Genomic DNA, 17,745 nt, shown 5'->3' with positions numbered 1-17,745 from the left:
TTTTACAGCATTACCCCTCACATCTTTGAAGCAAGACAGAAGGTCAAATCCAGTTTTCAAGAAAGTGTTAGCCTTCTCAGGGCAGGCTGAGAAGGAAAGAGCCAATATCCATAGTGACTACCTACAAATGACATTATCGGTCACAGCAGAAATGGCCAGTAGCATATGCCCTCCTTTAGCTGAGCAGGGTAAGTTGTATTGAACTACAGAAGACTTACCTGGACATTTCGATTGAGGCTCAATGCAGGCATGAAGACACCTTCAATGTTTTCAAAAGCTGGAGGCCCCTGCTGCTGCCCATTTATGTAGAAGGTCAGGTTGTGCTTGTTCAGATCCAGGAGAACACCAACGGTGGCACCTTTAGAGACGCCTCCTTCAGTCCTAAGGCACAAAGGGACCGCGCAGTTGGTTTAGTGGAAGCAGAATACTACACCGCTGCTGCTCTCTCTAGGACAAGCAGTCTTACTAAGGAAGGGGAGAGTGGAGCAGCACAGTGAAAAGATTAGCCCCACAGCACTTTGGCAATGACCAAACCGCACCGTTACCCAAAATATATGTACCACATTCATCAGAGCCTAAAGGGGATATCTGCAAGAGAAATTAGGTCCATTTCTCCTCCAGTTGTAAACTCAGTGCTGAAAATGGTGTCCAAAGCCAACAGATGCCCTAGGCTGACAAGAGCTGGGCAGGCAAGCAGATCAGTTCAGTGCCAAGGGTGCAGGACAGGAGTCCTGGAGACAGCTCCTGAGAGTGCCCCTGCTGTGGTGGAGTGATGCACAGCAGAGAATGAACAAGCAGAAAAGCTTGTGTCCTAGGCATTCACTTTTAGTCACTACGCCTGCTAACAGCTCAAGACTCACCTCTGCAATTCCTAAGGGGACCCAATTTTCCAGAGGCCAGGGAGCCAGCATAGGTCCAACAGATCCTGGTTTCGGGGAGGAAGGGAAGGTGGGACTGGTTAAGGATACACGTAGATCTGTGGCTGACGAGGTGTTCAACTATAGGACTGGGAGCTGTTCGAAGCTTTGGGGCACAGTTATTAGTATTGGCGATAATTGGTTGTGTCAGGAGCAGCTGCTGAGAGCTACCATGGTATCAGAGCGTGCCAGGACAGATCCAGCCATTACATGCATGAACGATTTGACATTAATGCACTTTGATTTGGGGGTTAGTCAAACCCAGTATTACTTTAAAGAGCACTGAGCAAGAAATGTGCTACATATGCAAATTGGCCACAGGCACTGCTACTTCACTAATGTCATGGGGTGGGGGCTCTGCCATGCATTTACAACCTGACACAATTTGTTCAGGCTAAATCAGATGTCAAGTCATTTGCATTAGGAAAGGAAGCAACTGTCCTTTGTCCCACAAGTTTCCCTCAGGCACGCAAAATTCACAGGATAAATGCAATTTTAACATAAATTTTATCACATAGATAAAACAAATACACTAGGAATATGGTGCAGGGTAAGAAATTTTCATCATGTCCACTAGGTGTCATAAACTGTTTTCCTTTAGACTAAATGTGGCACACACAATTTCCTCTTAAGGTGTAAGTAGTTTTATCTGTGATAGTAATGGCAATAGTATTTTGACTTCTCTATTTAAAGCTCTTCAAACAATAGTGGTACAGCTGAGAATCAGGAGTTGGTCTCTAAGATGTGTTAGATTTAAAACTGTGCAGTTCTGAGCTCCCTTTATTTCTGGTATTATAAGCATTAACAGGTTTGCGTTTGAGCTCTTCAAAACCATAAAGCGTATTATTTTCCAACAAAAGTTAAAATGCTTACCTAGCCTCAGTATCTTAAGAACTAGGTTGTTGTTTTTTAAAAGCACTCAATCATAAAACTCATAATGAGACTGTGGAAAGTGTTACTACCACCATCTAGAGCTATTTACAAATGGATGACGTGTTTCTTTTTTTTTCCTCTGATGGAGGACAGCTTTGATTGTAGTGCACCAAGTTTTATATCCTGCAGTGTTTTAAAATAGATTTTATGACATCTTTTTAAATGACATTGATTCTCTCGGGGAAATAGAAATGGCAACTTTGCCTATTTGAGATTATTGTGCTCTTTCTTATATAATAAACTAATTTGCTTCTTGTGGGCTAATTAGCCACGTGCTACATGGTGACATTGAGTGACTTCTCTGCAGCCCCTGGGGAAAGCCCTGCTGAAAAGAAGATGCTGCCTGCAGCACATGACCCAGCTGAGGGCTGCGCCAGACAAGGGGAGCAAAGCATGGGGCTCTCCCTGGCTTTCTTGCCCCAAATCTTGCAGGACTTCAGCAGGTCAACTGCCTCGTTACTGAGCACCCACCTCCCCACAGGGAGCAGCAGGCTCTGGCAGGATGAAGCCAAGGCTTCTGAGGCTGAACAGCTGCTCCTTCTGGGCATCCCATGATGTCTCTGGGAACTTATTTTGAAAAATCCAGTGCTTTTGGGACTACTGTCACGGTTACCTCCTTTAGGAGGAAAGATGGGACAGCTAAAGTTTCACGAGCAGACTTGTACAAAACATTTCCTCACTCTTCAGTACATCAAGACGGTATTACTGGATATTTATTCTAATAAATGTCTTAGTTGTAATACAAAAGCCTGCTAGCTCAAACCAACTTAAACCGATGCTCTTTCCTCATACACTTCTGTGTCAGCATGTCCAAGAGCTGACACTTTTCTGTAATGTCTTTTTAAAACTACTTAATGGCAGTTATAACACAGGCTCCTGATAGTCTGCAGGCCACGTGAAAGGAAGAGGCAGCTACCTGGTACAGTACTTCTGCAATGATGATCCATTTTTGAAAACATGCACCACTTTAATTATTCCAAGTAAATCCCAACTCCCACACACCTTTTCCCACAGTCCTGAAAATATTATCTCTGTGCACAACGATAAGTACTGACTGCCAGTGCTGTGTGCAGGGCTCTAAGGTCTGAGTGCAGAGACAGGAACTGGACTACCCTGAAATATGCCATTGTCTGCTGCAGTGGGATCTGATATTCTCAGAATGCTTTCAGCAGCAGTGTGGACAATTTGCAAAACTGGACTGAATGAATTGGCTTGAGGACTTAAGAATAGGAGTAAATTTCACTATTACTGAAAAATAAATCTTAATCTATGAGCACTCTTTAATACACTGAAGAATTAACTCCACATTAGCAGTATTTTTTTCATGAACTTTACAGTAACTTAACAACTTTGCCATGTCCATTGTCAAGGACAGTATTTTTCAGTCAATTGTAATATTTTTGTGTGATGAGAACCTGTTCTTGAGACCTCTGAAGTTAGTGAAGAGACTCTCTATAAGCAGGGGGCTTAAAGATTACCTGTCCAGATTTTGACGTTCCACAGTCTTTAAGCATAAAGCATTTCAGTGTGATTTCCATCTCTTTCTTCATGTACCAATGCAGCAGCTAGCATACTGCCTGTAGCACAAGGTACTCATGCCTTTGGGAACTTTGCCAAGGTACAGATCTACTGCAATGAGTGGCGATACCTCTAAGCAATGGGCACACAACATCTCTGGTGTGAACTGATCATTTCCAGGAACAACAAGGCTGAAAGGTACCTGACAGAGGTATATCCCTGCCCTGAAGCATCAAACCAGCGTCTGCATAACCTGTTCTCAAACGTCTCTCTATTTTTATAGCATTAGGTTCATCTGTTCGTGCCCTTTCTTCTAGCACGACAGAGGTCGAGCCCAGCCTGGCAGTTTTAAGGATGCAGACAGATCCTGGTGTGCTTGCTGTGAGCAAAAAGAACAGGGAAGTTCTCTAAACTTGGCAGGTCCCATGCCTCAGTCTTTCAAGCTCCACCCCAGCTTATCCTTGAAGCTAGACATTTATTTATAGTCCTAATTTAGTCTCATGAAGATTTGGATGGATGAAATGATTACTAAGATATAGCCTCCAACATAATAACATCCGAGAGGCTAAAAGCTGGCAATAAATTTTCTTTGGACTGACATTGTGCTATCATGCACTTGTCTCCAGCGGGGAAAAATGACAAGGCAGCAACAATTGTTTCCACTAGACTACCACAGCTAATGAGTTAAAAACCTGACCTACTTGACTGTCACGGTTAAAAATATAATGCCCAGACCTAATTTCATTGAAGCGCATGTGATTTCATGAGACTACATGCCCTTCGTCAGTGTATTTCACTCAGAAGAACATTCTGCTGGACTGCCCATTCCTTGGATGTGCCGGCAAAACCTTTGTGTTTTACCTAGTAAAAAGAGGGAAGCTCTCATCGACACCAAGTACTTTGTTCTCCTGTTTAAGCAGGATGATTGGAAATCCAAAGTGTTTCCATTGTTTGTGCTTCCCAGAAGGAAAGCTTTTGCTTTGCTCTTCTGTTGTTCGCGGGAAGAAGCATGCCTAGGACCATACCCATAAAAGAGGTTTCTGGGACAGTAGCACACAGAACGTTTGCCAGTTTTTTCCAGAAAACATAAGCTGTTTCACAGAGCATTAAAATTTACACAGCTTAACATTACTTCCACCCTAAATCAAATCAAGATATTAAAGGGACAGAGAACCTTTTGATATATTTATCATTTTGATGTTATTTTATGCTGCATTTACTTAGGACGTGACCTAAGTCATGTCCTAAAAAGACCTTTTATGGGCCTTTGGAGCCAATGAAAATATTCATATTTACTTCAGATAGCTATGGGTCCAGCTATAAGGTTCTTCCACCTGTCTGTAATGAACTAAAAAAAAATCAAACTGCTTCAAACAAAAATTACCATCAATTGCAGTATACATACTCAAAATACAAGTATGTTTTAGAGTTTGAATGACTACTCAACAGGAGACATTATTATCAGCTTTAGGATGCCGTGAATGTTGGCAGAAACTTCTCTCTAAGGAGATAATACAAGCATTTTTAGTGTTTTAAAAATGACTGCAAACCTTTCTTTTAATCATTTGATACAACTGAAACAACATCTGATCTAGTAAGTATGGAAAACCTGCTGAGACAGGCAGTAGAAAACTAAATCAAAATTGATTCCCACTCTTCCACAGACCTGCTATATATCCTCAGCCAGACTTTGTACATCAGTCTCCCATCATGGTAGAGTAGGTATACAAATACAGTGTTTTCCAAATATACAAGGGATTTAGACTGTGTGGCACTCCTGTCTACTGACATTGTGGGTGGGACATGCAGTCATGGGTTTAATCGCAGCAGGGGAGATTCAGGCTAGATCTCAGGAAAAAACTGATAACAGAATGGATAACATACACCAACACAGATTGCTAGGGGACAAGGTGCCATCTCTGTCACTGGTGACTTTTAAGAACAGGTGAGGCAGACTTCTGTCAGGAATAAAATAACTATTTGGCAGGAAGATGGACTATGGCTTGTTGAGATCTCTTCCTCTGATGACAAGGAGAAAAAACAACCGATAAGGAGAAAATTGTGCAGATGGTGCTTACCGGTTAGTGTGAGAATTGCAGTGCATGAACCAGCTGCGGTTGTTGTCAACGTACATGGCCCAAGCCTTGTCATCCTTGCCTAACATCATGTCCTTGACGACGTTAATCCTGGCGATGCCAAAGGCTGGATCGGGATGGTTGTCGTACCGGTCCACGTGCAGCTCCCAGTAATGCACGCCCTTGGAGAAGGCGGCTGTGCCAAGAACAACCCGGTCATCGTAACTGCTGCAGGTGGCGGTCTGGTTGTCGTTTGACAGCACTATGTCCCTGTGAGCTGAGGAGGGGTCGAAGGTGAACCACGCCACTGTGCAGGGGAAAAGGAGATGCAGGTTTATGACAGAATTGGCTGTACCCACCCATCAGCTGCCCTGCTTCCACTAGGAGAATGAGGTTCAGCCTTCCTAAAGACCCTACCACACTCTCAAGTAACAAGGACGATCTTTTCTCATTATCCTAGAGGTTACACAGGACTGCTTTGCACTGAGACCCAGCTCAGAGTGACTACTGGTGACTGAGTGAGAAAGAAAAAAGAGTGCTTCATGCAATCTGCATAACTCAGGAATAGCTGAAAGGCATTTTTCAGTCCAGGTGGGTTAAAGTACTATGGAAGGGATAATTACTCGTGTGCCTTATGTCATCTGTGTCTCTGAATGGAGGCTTCTAAGGGCAGTGACCTGCTGTTCTCCTACAGTAACCAGAAAGTCATAGAGGAGACAAAGGCTTCTTCATAATGCAGAAAATGCTCACAACTGTGATTTGGTTCAGGATTGTCTCTAGTAGAAACGGAGTTCCTCTGTGTCCATGCTGGTTAGGACTGATTCCACCAGTTTATCAAAGGGGAGGAAAAAACACAGAAAAAGCTCTTAAAGTATTAATAATTTATACTGGCCTATTTTGGCAACACAGCATAAAAGTTGAAGTGAGGACAGCACATACTTCTCAATTCATTACAATATCATTACCGAAGATGAACTTCTTGTAATGCCTCTATGGATGTCAAGTGTAATTACAGAGGAACAAGCACAAATTCCCATCTCTGTCTTATCAAACCTTGCTCTGAAATTGAAGCAGTAGTGAGGAAAAACACAAACTCCAAAGATAAATGGAGAAGTGGAGACAGCATGCCATACAAATATCCAGTGTGTTGCATAACTGCTTCTGTATACTAAAACAAATAAAGACCCTAATTAGACACCAAACTTCTATAACCAAACAAAACTGCAGATTTGAAACCTGAAGTGTTACTGACAATGGAAAATCCCCCAAAAGTGTAAAGAAATGGCCTACTTGAATTTTATCATTAGTGAAGTTAGGGCTGGTTTGTTCCCCCCCAAGACAGCAGGCTCAGTTTTCAGCCCAAGTGCACTGCAGCAGCCATCAGAATACACCTACAGCTGTGTGTGGTTTTTGGCACTAACTTCTGCACGTACACTCGGCAGTATCGGTCACCTGCACGTGGATTAGCTTCAATCAGCACTGGAAAAGCATGCACACAGAAAGGTGCATGCAGGTTGATGCAAATGCTGTGCAGTCATTTAGTTCACGTGCAGAGGGGACAGCAGAGACAGCAGGGGCACAGCCCTGCATTACTTGACTTGCCTTCTTCAGCCCTGACGTGGAGGTGCACACCTGGAGTGCAGCTCTGTCCCTGGCCTCCCCGCTGAGATGATCCAAAATCTCCATGCCAGCAAGTGCCACATATATCAGTGGATATAATGGGATGCAAGTGTCCCAACACTGAGGGCTGCAGGTTTTACTTTAAAAACTGGCAAAAAACAAACTCACCATCTGATGTCTGTAAAATAACTGTCTTGCTGTAAGGACCAACTCCTGATGAGTTAAAAGCTTTGACTCTCGCATTATAGGTGCTGTTGAAATGAAGGCCATCGATAGTGCAGAGAGTCTCCTTGCCAACATATACTTCCTAAACACACCAAAAAAAAAAAAGAGAAAGAGAGAAAGAGGGACATAGTTTAACTGTTTCTGTGTCTCATGATCACGTTAAGGCTTCTAAACAGAAATGACAAGTAAACAACTTCTCATGGTTTTAGTGAATGCAGAGTTTAGGCTGTTATAACATGGATAGCTACAGAAGTGGAGACATCAAGTAAGGTCAGCACTGGAGACACTAAGGTGAAGGTAAAGCTGGGAAGGTACAGCAGGAAAGGGAACACAAAAAGATTTTACTTTTTATCCTCTCTTCCTAAACACCTATTCCAAAACGCTATTTTAGGCAGTAGTCCTAGAATCTCAACTACTGTGGCCATTCTTATATTTATATAGGACCATAAAAAGGGGGAAAGGAGGAATAAAAAACAAGTAAGCACAGTTTAATTCTGTTGGAAAGGCTGTCTCATGCCTGCATTAATACATAATTTTGAAACCTGCTAAGACAGAGACAGAAGAATCCAGTCTCCTGAAGATTAGGATCACATGCATCACCTGATGAAACAGCAACTAGACAGCAGAGACATAATAAAAGTCTGCAAAGATTTATTAAAGAGCAAGCACTTGCATAAGGTAAAATATTTCAGGAGAAGGAAAAGCTAGGCAAAATAATTAACAGGATCAGTCAGATGATAGTTTGTGATGAACTGAAAGAAGCCTAGAAACCTCATGTTTATTGGAAAACTGAATACAGCAATAGAAAATGATAGAAAAGGAAATAATCCTGTTTCGGCAGCAGGCTGAAAGCCACAGTTCCAAAGCTTTCTCACCTCTGATTTCTCTTATTCTGTGAAATCCACAGATCTGTGGTAGCAAAGGCTGTAAACAGCTTAAGGCTGTGAGTAAGCAGAGCACTCAGCCCCCAGTTCAGTTAAGGCACTTAAGTATACGCCTAGAAGTAGTCCTGATGATTAAAGCTCTGATAGGAACCTGAAGTGAATGGAGTATGTAATGAATAAGAAAGGGATTACTTAAGTACGCAGCAGGGCATGTGTTTGTCCACCTTGCTTATCATTGTGGCTGCTACAATAACAAAATCTCTTAAGTCCTGAGCTTGCCTATGAACTTTCATGCAGAGAAAGAGTTTTAACAGAACAGTTTTTCGTCTGTGTATTATAAAATATGCTACCTGTGCAAAACGTTGTATTTGTAGGACAACTCTCACATTTTCTAATCCATCTATTTTTACAGTTGTTTTACCATAGTCTTACCACTGCTTGTGTCTATTCAGACTGATGCTTTCCACTACGAAGGGAAACAAAAAACATTCTTAAAACCTACTCATCAAGAATTGGTGAAGTGCAGTCAGTATCACTGCTCTCAAATATATAATCCTTCAGGAAAATGGTCAAACTCTTATTGAAATGGGATTTCTGGGAAGCCTGCATTTTACCTTTCTGTGGGTAAAACTGAGGATGTTCCTACCACTGCAAACAAAGTGTTTCACTTAGAAACTGTGACCCTTGAGCTTGAAAGACTGAGATTACATTGTATCCTTTCAATCCAAAATCCTGACCTGGCAGCACTGGCCCTCCTAAAGCCTTTGCCACTTACAAAACCCCACACAAAAATGGACCAAGGCTCATTCGCACCCTGGATATGGACACCCTAAAATCTTGTCTATTCACAGCTATTTATTTAGATGTAAATAACACTTGAAATGGTTTATCCAAGACACTGGAATGTGTCACAACTCATCCCCCACACTTCATTCATCACGCACTGATACCACTCCCACCTACTAACATTAACTCCGTCAGCAGCTTCCAGCCAGTCATTCTCAAAGGTACCTTTTCACAAATGATACTCGGACCAAGGAATTGAGAAGTTCCAGAAACACTGTGCCCTCTCCAAAACACCCTGCCAACATTGCTGTTTTTTCTAATGAGGGGCATCCAAACCAGGTGCCTTTGCTGGCTGTGGAAGTAGCAGTTTGGTACGGGGAGGCAGTTCCTTAAGTGGGCCAGCTCCAGGCCATTTTCAGCTTTACTACTCAGCTTCAGGTTTCTGGTGGGAAGCCAGTTTACAGCTCCCAAAGAAATCTCATCACATGTTTTAGGCACGATTTCCCACTTGTGAAGACAGCAGATGTGCTCTGTAGTAATGATTTCAAGGCACTAGCCCCTAGGGAACACATCGGCCTAGCCTGGTCCTGAAGTAACAGAAGCATGAACAGCAGCAGCAATCCTGTCTGTGGTAGACAGACCACTGCTTCCAGCATGACGTGGCTGATAGAAAGCTGATTGAGTTATTTCTGTGGTTTATTTATTCGGATGTGGAGGGAGGGGACAAGGGACAAGAATATGGAAGCATCCCGCATCCACAGGCATGAGCGAGCAGTTGTGGAATCACCCCGGAGGTCTGGGAGGATGGCACTCGGGATGTCCTCCCATACTTAGTGAGGCCACCGCAGTGTGTCTGAGGAACACTTCCCTCAGCCTCATATCATCCACTCTCAGAGAAAAAAAAAATAGAAATCCTGTATTTTTATGCAGGATCCTATTTTAAATCTGAACACTAGGAAAAAAAATGCATTTCTGGACCAAGAATTTTCATCTATTGGAAGGGGAGACAATATGGACAGACAAGAGTAGGGGCTTCAAAGAAATCCTTGCTCCATGGCACGAAGCACTTTCAGCCCCTGTGGGTTGGTATGAGATTTTCTGTGGGGGTATTCTCCAGGGAGGACACACAACAGATACACTAGTGACTTGAAATTCCACCTTTCACCTCAGCAAGGCCTCTTTGCCAGCTGCCCAGGAAGAGCTTTAACCAAGTTCCTACCCAAGCTGGGACTCCTTCTAAGGAGTAGAAACCACATCCAGAGCTTTCTACATCCATGAAATGAAAGCAGGGATGCTTTGACAAACCATACCTTCCCTGCTCCCTCTCCCCACCCTCAGACAGACACAAATTCAAATCCTGAGGAAACTTATATACAAAGAAACACAAATAAATGCTGAATGAAATTCTCACTCGGAATTGGCCACCATCTCCATCATCAAGTTCCAAGATATAACCCTCCACCGGGTTGTGGCTCAAAGGTGGCATCCTCCAGGCCAATGTCACACTGTTGTTTCTGGTGCAACACTTCTCCAGCTGCAGTAATGGGACGGGTGGCACTGTAACAGGAACTGAGTACAGATTAGTGTAGCTCTGCCCTACCCCCTCAGTCTGTGCTGGGAGCAGGACCACAGCCGCTTGCTTCCCTCCCCTCGTGGGGAGGGAGTGGCAGCGGGGAATCAGAAAGGTGTGGGTTGGAAGGGTTTAAAGATCATCTTAGTGCAAACCCCAAAGATGGCCCTTGAAACAAAAGCCGGTAAAAATGATATAATGAAATGTTTTTACTTGGCTAGACAAACCATTTGGCTGAAATATGTAAATTAAAACATATTTGGAAATTGTTCCAATTGCAACGTTTATCTAAATCCCTCAGCTCAGGTAGCAAAAGGAGCTTCTGTGTCATAGGAGACTACTTGCGGCTCTGTCCTTTTGAAAATTAGAGCCGTGAAGTCATCTACAGACACGCTTTTTTACTGACTTGCCCAGGAAAAAAACACACTAAGAGACTGTTGACCAGAACAGCATCTTAAAAATAAAAGTAAACAGTACAACATTCAGCCGTGCCTCTGTGGGAAAAGAGGCCTCCACAACACCTTCTCTACCATGCACTGCTAAACTCTCCCTGTTCGCCCTTAGCTGGAAATTAAGTGAAATTTCAATCTCCTGGAGAGATCTGGCACGTGTCTTGTGCACGACTGAAATTACACAGGATAAGTGGGATATACGTTGCGCACAGGCCCTGCCTCATCTTCTGCCCAAGGCTTAATTTCAGCGTTAGGATCATTTCTGCAGAGCTGCACGGTGTCTTGCAGGGAGCTGAGTGCTCTGAGCATTCATTGACTGAGCTCTTAACAATGTCAATTTGCTCTTCTTTTATGTACTCCACTTTGAGCCTCTAGTTTATTTTCCTCCTTCTGCCTGTGAGAGAGCTAAGCCCTTGAGCTGTTCCTTTCGTCCTACTTAACCTCTCAGCATAAAAATGACTGCTCATGTTTCGTGCAGCCACCAGTCTGTGGGAAAATAGGGGGAAAATGCCCCCTACTGCGTCAGGAGGCTAAGGCTTCACCCCTACGTCGGAAGCGACACACAAGTCAACACCCCACTTGTGATGAACAATGCAGGCGCTACCCTGGCTTCCCGCTGGCATTACCATCACTGCAGCAAACCCAGGTGGTTAGTAGCCCTGCAGAATGAGTGTGGTCTGTAACAAAGGAGCTTAACAAACTAGCTCTTGAAGGATTTTCTGAAAACAAAACAAAATAGAAACCCTTGTTGCTTTTCCTTGATATTTAAGGCTGATTCAGAGGGTATCATAAATAAAGACCTACTTGTTTTTTTCCCCCACACAAAAAGTTCAGACTTTTCTCTAGAAGGCACTGTGTCTGGAAAAGTTACAGAAATGTGGCATTACAGGAGCCAGAAAACTGACAGCAAGGAATTCAGAGGTAAAGAGAATTTTAAACAAACCATTTTTAGTTTAGGGTTTTGTTTGTATTTGTTAGCATGTGTATTTTCGGGGATTGATGAACCTGGGAGAAGATAGGGCTGTATCAGCCACCATTCCCACTCCCGCCACTTTGGCTAGCCTGCTAACTCTCTCAGGAAGCATTTGCTGGGTTCCCCCCTACTTCTGAGACTCCCTCTGGCAAAACTACATGAAAACCTCATTCACAAAGCTTACTAAGTGCAAAATAGACAACACTCCCACACCACTCAACAAACTGCCCAAATCCCTGTGCTGCACAGCCGCACAGTGGTCCAGGACAGGCTAAGAAGCTCCCCCCAGGCAGGTGTCCAGCCTTGCTGGATTATGCTTGCTGCACTCGCCCTCCTGCCTCCTTCCTGCAGCAGCTGGACACAGATGGTCAGAGATTTATCTTGATCTCGGACTCCCTTTGGGAGGAAAGAGGGTGAACTCTTGCTGTAAAAGTCATAAGAAAGTACGGAAGGAGGTGAATAAGTGGGACACGGGGATGCACTTCATAGTGAAGAGCCATGGGACAGCACTAAGAAAAGACAAATATAGGCTGTCAGGAAAAAAAAAAAGAAGATTCTGATGTTAAATAACAGTGCTGTCCCACTTCTTGTTCAACTTAAAAGTCCTCTAGAGCGTTTTTGAAGGAAAAGAATGAAAATATAAAGGGAGAAATAATACTGCATTGGCACAGCAAGACCTATTAGTGAGTTTGAATAATGCCCTGCTATTGTAGAAGTGCTACACACAGGTCATGCTTAGCTAAAAAATGTGATACTGATGTCTAACATCAACTCAGCAGTTTCAGAAACACATTACTCAATGCATCTCAAAAGCTGATCTTCTCTTAGGGTAGAGTAAGGCTGTTCTAAGATTTTGCTTGTTATTTGTCATCTTGACAAAGCAAGTTGTAGGTGGGTGCCCTTTACCCTCTCAGATTAACTTTTTAAATGAGTAAATGCAGTGGGAGAATGGGACCCTCAGAAGTATGAAACCTTTAACATCCTCCAGAACTGCATCTTGGCCACGTAAATCCCTGAGTCACTGCTGTAGCAAGAGCACTACAAACGGTGTTATCAAGAGAGAAGGAAAGACCACAGGCAAAGACCTGCATTCACGATGCAGAACAGACTGACCCAGGGATAAAGCCTACTATCAAACAGTTCCTGTTTCATTATCAGGGCTGTGTATCTCTTGGCTGAGAAGAAGAAAGACTTTGCTGCAGGAGACGTGTCTGGGGAATCCTCAGGGACTGGTATGTAGAAGAGGGGAGTCACTTCTGACAAGGAGTATATAAGTGACTGTTCAGAGGTGGTACAGAAAAGTGGTGAGTAGCTATACTCTTTCCTGTTTTGTACCTGGTCTACATTTTACAACAAACCAAGACTGCATGGCAATTCCAGCTGTTTGAACTAAGCAAACCTCAAACATGTGTTATTTGCCTGTGTCCATAGCTTGAACTGAGAAAACGCATTGTACACAATGAGCTAGTCATTGAAGAAGACAGGAATTTCATGCCAAGGCACGCAGAAAAAGCAATAAAGAGAAGAAAACACAGAGAGGAAGGAGATTTGGGAAAGCTCAGCATACCAGCAAATACTAGAGCTGTGCATGCATCTCAGCAGGTCAGCACGACAGGGGACTGCGGGACTCTTACCAAAGAACAATCAGTGAGACACTTTGGTCAATACAACTGCTTAAGCATCACTTCTGCATCTATCACATTTCTGCTCCCTGCACATTTAATTTGGTACTGAATTGCTTTTTCTTTCTGTAAAAAGAAAAGAAAACAACACTCCCTGATCTTTATTCACTGAGATTGGCCTTAGATACAGGCTTACGCAGAATCCACCAGTAAGGTACATGAACAAGTCATCAGAGCAAATCTAATGTGATTTGTTCTCATTTTCATTCTCCTTTGTCTAACACAGTGAATCAATGTTTACTTACAAGCAAGCTTTCACTCTAAATGACCCATGCAAGCTCACTGAGGTTGAATGAGGCCAGAGTTTGAAAAAAAATTTAGAAATTCAGTCATGCATTAAGCATCGATAACAATATTACAGACCTTACATCGCAATGTCTTTGCAAAGAAACAGCACGCAGCTGGAAAAGCTACGTTGGCCCTGTTCTCTTAGGCTCCCCCAAAAATCCCTTTACAGATGGTCTCTGATGTCTTTAGTGCATCTACTCTTGTCAGATCGATCCATACAGTGAGTTAGTAACACTCCCCTCAACACCAAACATTTGGCAAAGATTGATGACTCGTTGGTGTGCTGGGGCAGGTAAGATTCGAGAAAGAGGAGCGGATGTGAAGAGACAGATTTTTTGTGTGTGGAATTGGCGACTCAGAAGTATACAAGCCCTGAGTGTGATTTTGCTACAAATAGCAAAACAGAACCAACAACAGCTCCCTCTCTCAGTCTGCAAAGCGGTAATCCTCGTGGGTCTGGGTGCTCACTACCGAAATGCTGGGTTGTTTACTCTGTAGTACCTGTATGTTGAGATGCAAGACCACTACGCACGAGAAGATAATGCAAAGCTGGCTGATGTCCACAGAGGTAAATATGTCCACAGAGGCAAATTTCAGAAACAAAAATGCCAACGTGTCAGACAGTGAGCAGTTCAAATACAAACAGATTTGCAGTCATAAATTGAAAAATATACTACATATACTAAACTATGCTCAGTACCTACGAATGTTGGCTCAGGACCAGTTGGTGGCATGCATTGCTTGGGCACACACTGGTGCCAGGGGAAATAATGCAGTCCCTTATGCATCTGCAGTAACGGTGACCAGGATAAATGGCATTTCCACCCCTGTTTGCACCATTTCTACAGCCAGGCCAGGTCTCAACATCCACCAGCCATCAGTACTGACCAACCTGACGAGATTTGCAGCAGGTACTCCCTGGTCAAAGCCAAGACAGCCCAAGGAAAAGCTCTTCCCAAAGACTAATTATCAGGGTGCCGCTGGGGAGCAGTGCCCAAGCTGGTCTGTAAGCTCTCCACAGGCTTAAGCAGAAGCAGTCCTGCCCTGTCCTCTGCATCTCTGGCTGTGTCTAGCTCAGTGCCAGAGCTTAACAGTGATAGTACTTTAAACAGGTTTGTCAACTGACAGCACTATCTCTCATAAAGCTCCAGTGAATCTGGCTCAATTAGTCTCTAAGTCCTCACACTTAAAGCCAGATGAACATCCAAAAGCTAAATATCTAAGCTGCTCTCACCTCAAGTGACCTGTGGTTAATGAGCAATCTAAGTGGATAGTTTAGCTAAATTCTTTAAATGTTAGGGATGGAGAGTGGTGGAAGATTATTATTAAATGTATTTAATAATAAATATGGCCAGCATTAAATATAAACTGATTTGAACAGATAAATGCAAGAATATTTGGAGAAGCTTTATCAGCACTACTCTTTCTTGACTGCTTTGCAGGCTGTAAGCATTTCAGAAGAGCAGTTTGTAGATGATTTTTTTCAGTAACTTCTTTAACACAGCCTGTTCCCATCAAAGATGTAAGCCATTCCTGGTGAGCAGACTTTGGCCTTTAACTGTTTACCCATTCTTTCTCCACAGATTTATCTGCCAAATGACCCACTCCATATTGGGCCTCCTAGGTTCAGAATTAAGCTCAGAGAGAACAGATAAATGGAACTGAAATCTTTATGCTTATTTGGAGTTTAAAAAAAAAATCACATCCAACATCACTATGTGATTATCCTTAACTCATTCATGAACTTCTGACAACTTCTAGCCTGTTGCCCACTTGGAGAGCTAAGGCTTGATTCACCACTGAGTGAAGAAAATGGCCTGATTCACAGAAACCTCCATGGGCTTAACATCTAGCCAGCCTGTGTATCTCTCTATTTAATCCTGATGCAGTTGTGTGCTCTGCACCAAGTGCATTACAAGCGCATGTTTGTTAATATATTTTTTTGCCAATGGCATCTACTGTTTATCAGCTTCTGCTTTTAAATAATGTCCTTAACCTCCTCTTCCATTTATTTGTGCCCCTCAGGATCATTCTGACAACTGGAATCAAGGAACAGTACAGTCATTGAACTAGTTTCTGCCTGTAATTCTCCACCTCCCAATTTTATTTTATTTTAAAACCTGAGCACTGTTAGCAGCACTTTCCAGATATAAGCCAAAGGGGTTCTCTCCCTATGAAGCATATGTGTGTGGGGGGGAATATTTATTTACTACTTCAGCTGTTCCTGACAAGATAGAGATAACTGGTATTTTGATTAACTGTGTTAAATCTATTAATGCTATAAAATGGCATAAAGTTTCACGCAGCTGATGTCTTTTGAAACACCAAAGCTAACAGACAGTCCTACTTTGAAGAAGTCATCTTTTCAAATATGCAGCTGCACATGGTATCACTGTCTGAGCCTGTCCAGGTCACTGCATGTGAGGTGAGCACACCCTTCTCAGAAACACCCAGTGATCTTAATTTGCTTGAAAACTTTAAAATATCCAGCAATTTCAAGTCGTTCCTCTTTCCTCCCTCTGTGTCCCCCCCTCTTCCCAGTGCAATTTCAACACATGCATGAAAAACAGAAAAACAAAATCACAAAAGCTCACCCCTACATTTCATCTGAATAAAATCCAGATGGTGAATCGCCTCCAGTAAAGGTTCACTATCCAGTGTCAGGTCAAACTCAGCAGACACTTTTGGCTCCAAGGCTCCTTTGACCCACTGTTCCTGGGATACCTGAACGCGTTTGATTAAAGCATCTGAAATCTGAAAGACAGCATCAGGCTTATGATGAAACTGCAGATGAAGCAGCACATTGGAAGACATTAGAAGTGACAGAATGGCTCTGAGATACAGCACAAGGAAACCAGGAATGTGACAGCATGGGAGTTGAGATGGGATCCAGTAATTCTGGGGTGAGTTCCATTTATGTGGTATCCTTTGGTCTCCTCCTTTCAAAAACAATCTCATCTTAGAGTAGGTAAGTAAAAACTGCATTCGTAAAGACCATTAAGATAGTTATATATCATGTCTCTGAAAGCCTCATGCACTTGTGAACTCCGTTCTCTGATGTGCACAGTATCGGTTTGCTCTCCTGTTTAAACAGCAGTTGCACAAACAGAGGCTTACATGTCAGAGAGTCTCTCCATTTAGCACAAGTGATTCTGCTGAAAGGAATAAAAAATCAAAAGGAAAAGAAGGTGGGCATTTCTCACAGTGAGGGAAATAAGTTGTCAGACAGATTTCCTTAGAATATGATGGACTTGCTATCAATACATCAAAACAGAATTTCATTTTTAAATCTTTGCTCTAGCTCAGCCCACAGACAATTAGGCCAAAAGTCACACTAAGATGATCCCAATGGCCTCCTCTGTAAGCAAAATCTTGGCTCTGAGGAAATCAATGAACTCTACTGTCCTTGAGTTCAGCAACACCACTTGGATACCTGGAATCCTTCCCAGTGAGATTCCTGCAAATCACAGAGAGCAGAATTTTCTTCTGGATAGGTCAGAGATATTTTTTCTGTATTGCAGGAGTTCAGATATTCTTCCTCACTACTGTTACTGTAAGACACTTGTCTGGTCTCCTGCACCAAGAGCTCCTAACCAGTCTGTGCCTTAAGTGGAGAAGCATCTTACAGCCTTCCTACAACCTTGGAGTCACTTACAGGGGTGCTGGATCCCTTGGCTGCGTTTCAATATCCTGGCTGCAGGAGTAGTTGCTCTAAGTAATGCAGTGCTTCAGTGTTTGCTGGTAACCTGGAAATCATTGTTAAATAAACCAGGAAAATGTAAAAACAAAAGTACTTTTTTACGTAAAAGGCGAGCGCAAAGA

General features: G+C 43.0%; 1 protein-coding gene across 6 annotated transcripts in view; it reads right to left on the bottom strand.

Moving 5' to 3' along the window:
* TRIM67 (tripartite motif containing 67) overlaps window positions 1-17,745 on the bottom strand; it is a 42,036-nt gene that overhangs the window by 6,781 nt on the left and 17,510 nt on the right. For 2 of the 6 annotated variants that reach the window (XM_080585209.1, XM_080585208.1), the window contains exons 5-9: window positions 16,518-16,677; window positions 10,370-10,527; window positions 7,232-7,370; window positions 5,447-5,750; window positions 219-381 (exon numbers count right to left, since the gene is read on the bottom strand). In XM_080585209.1, the coding sequence (XP_080441335.1) occupies window positions 219-381; window positions 5,447-5,750; window positions 7,232-7,370; window positions 10,370-10,527; window positions 16,518-16,677 (924 nt within the window). Of the gene's footprint in view, window positions 1-218; window positions 382-860; window positions 926-5,446; window positions 5,751-7,231; window positions 7,371-10,369; window positions 10,528-16,517; window positions 16,678-17,745 lie in introns of all 6 variants that reach the window. The other 4 variants (XR_013948522.1, XM_080585211.1, XM_080585210.1 and 1 more) reach the window with 4 other exon arrangements.

Source organism: Anser brachyrhynchus, assembly GCF_964034855.1.
Source record: "Anser brachyrhynchus genome assembly, chromosome: 3".
Lineage (NCBI taxonomy): Eukaryota > Metazoa > Chordata > Aves > Anseriformes > Anatidae > Anser > Anser brachyrhynchus.
Note: the sequence above shows the minus strand (reverse complement) of the source record. Positions and strands in the feature narration are given on the sequence as shown.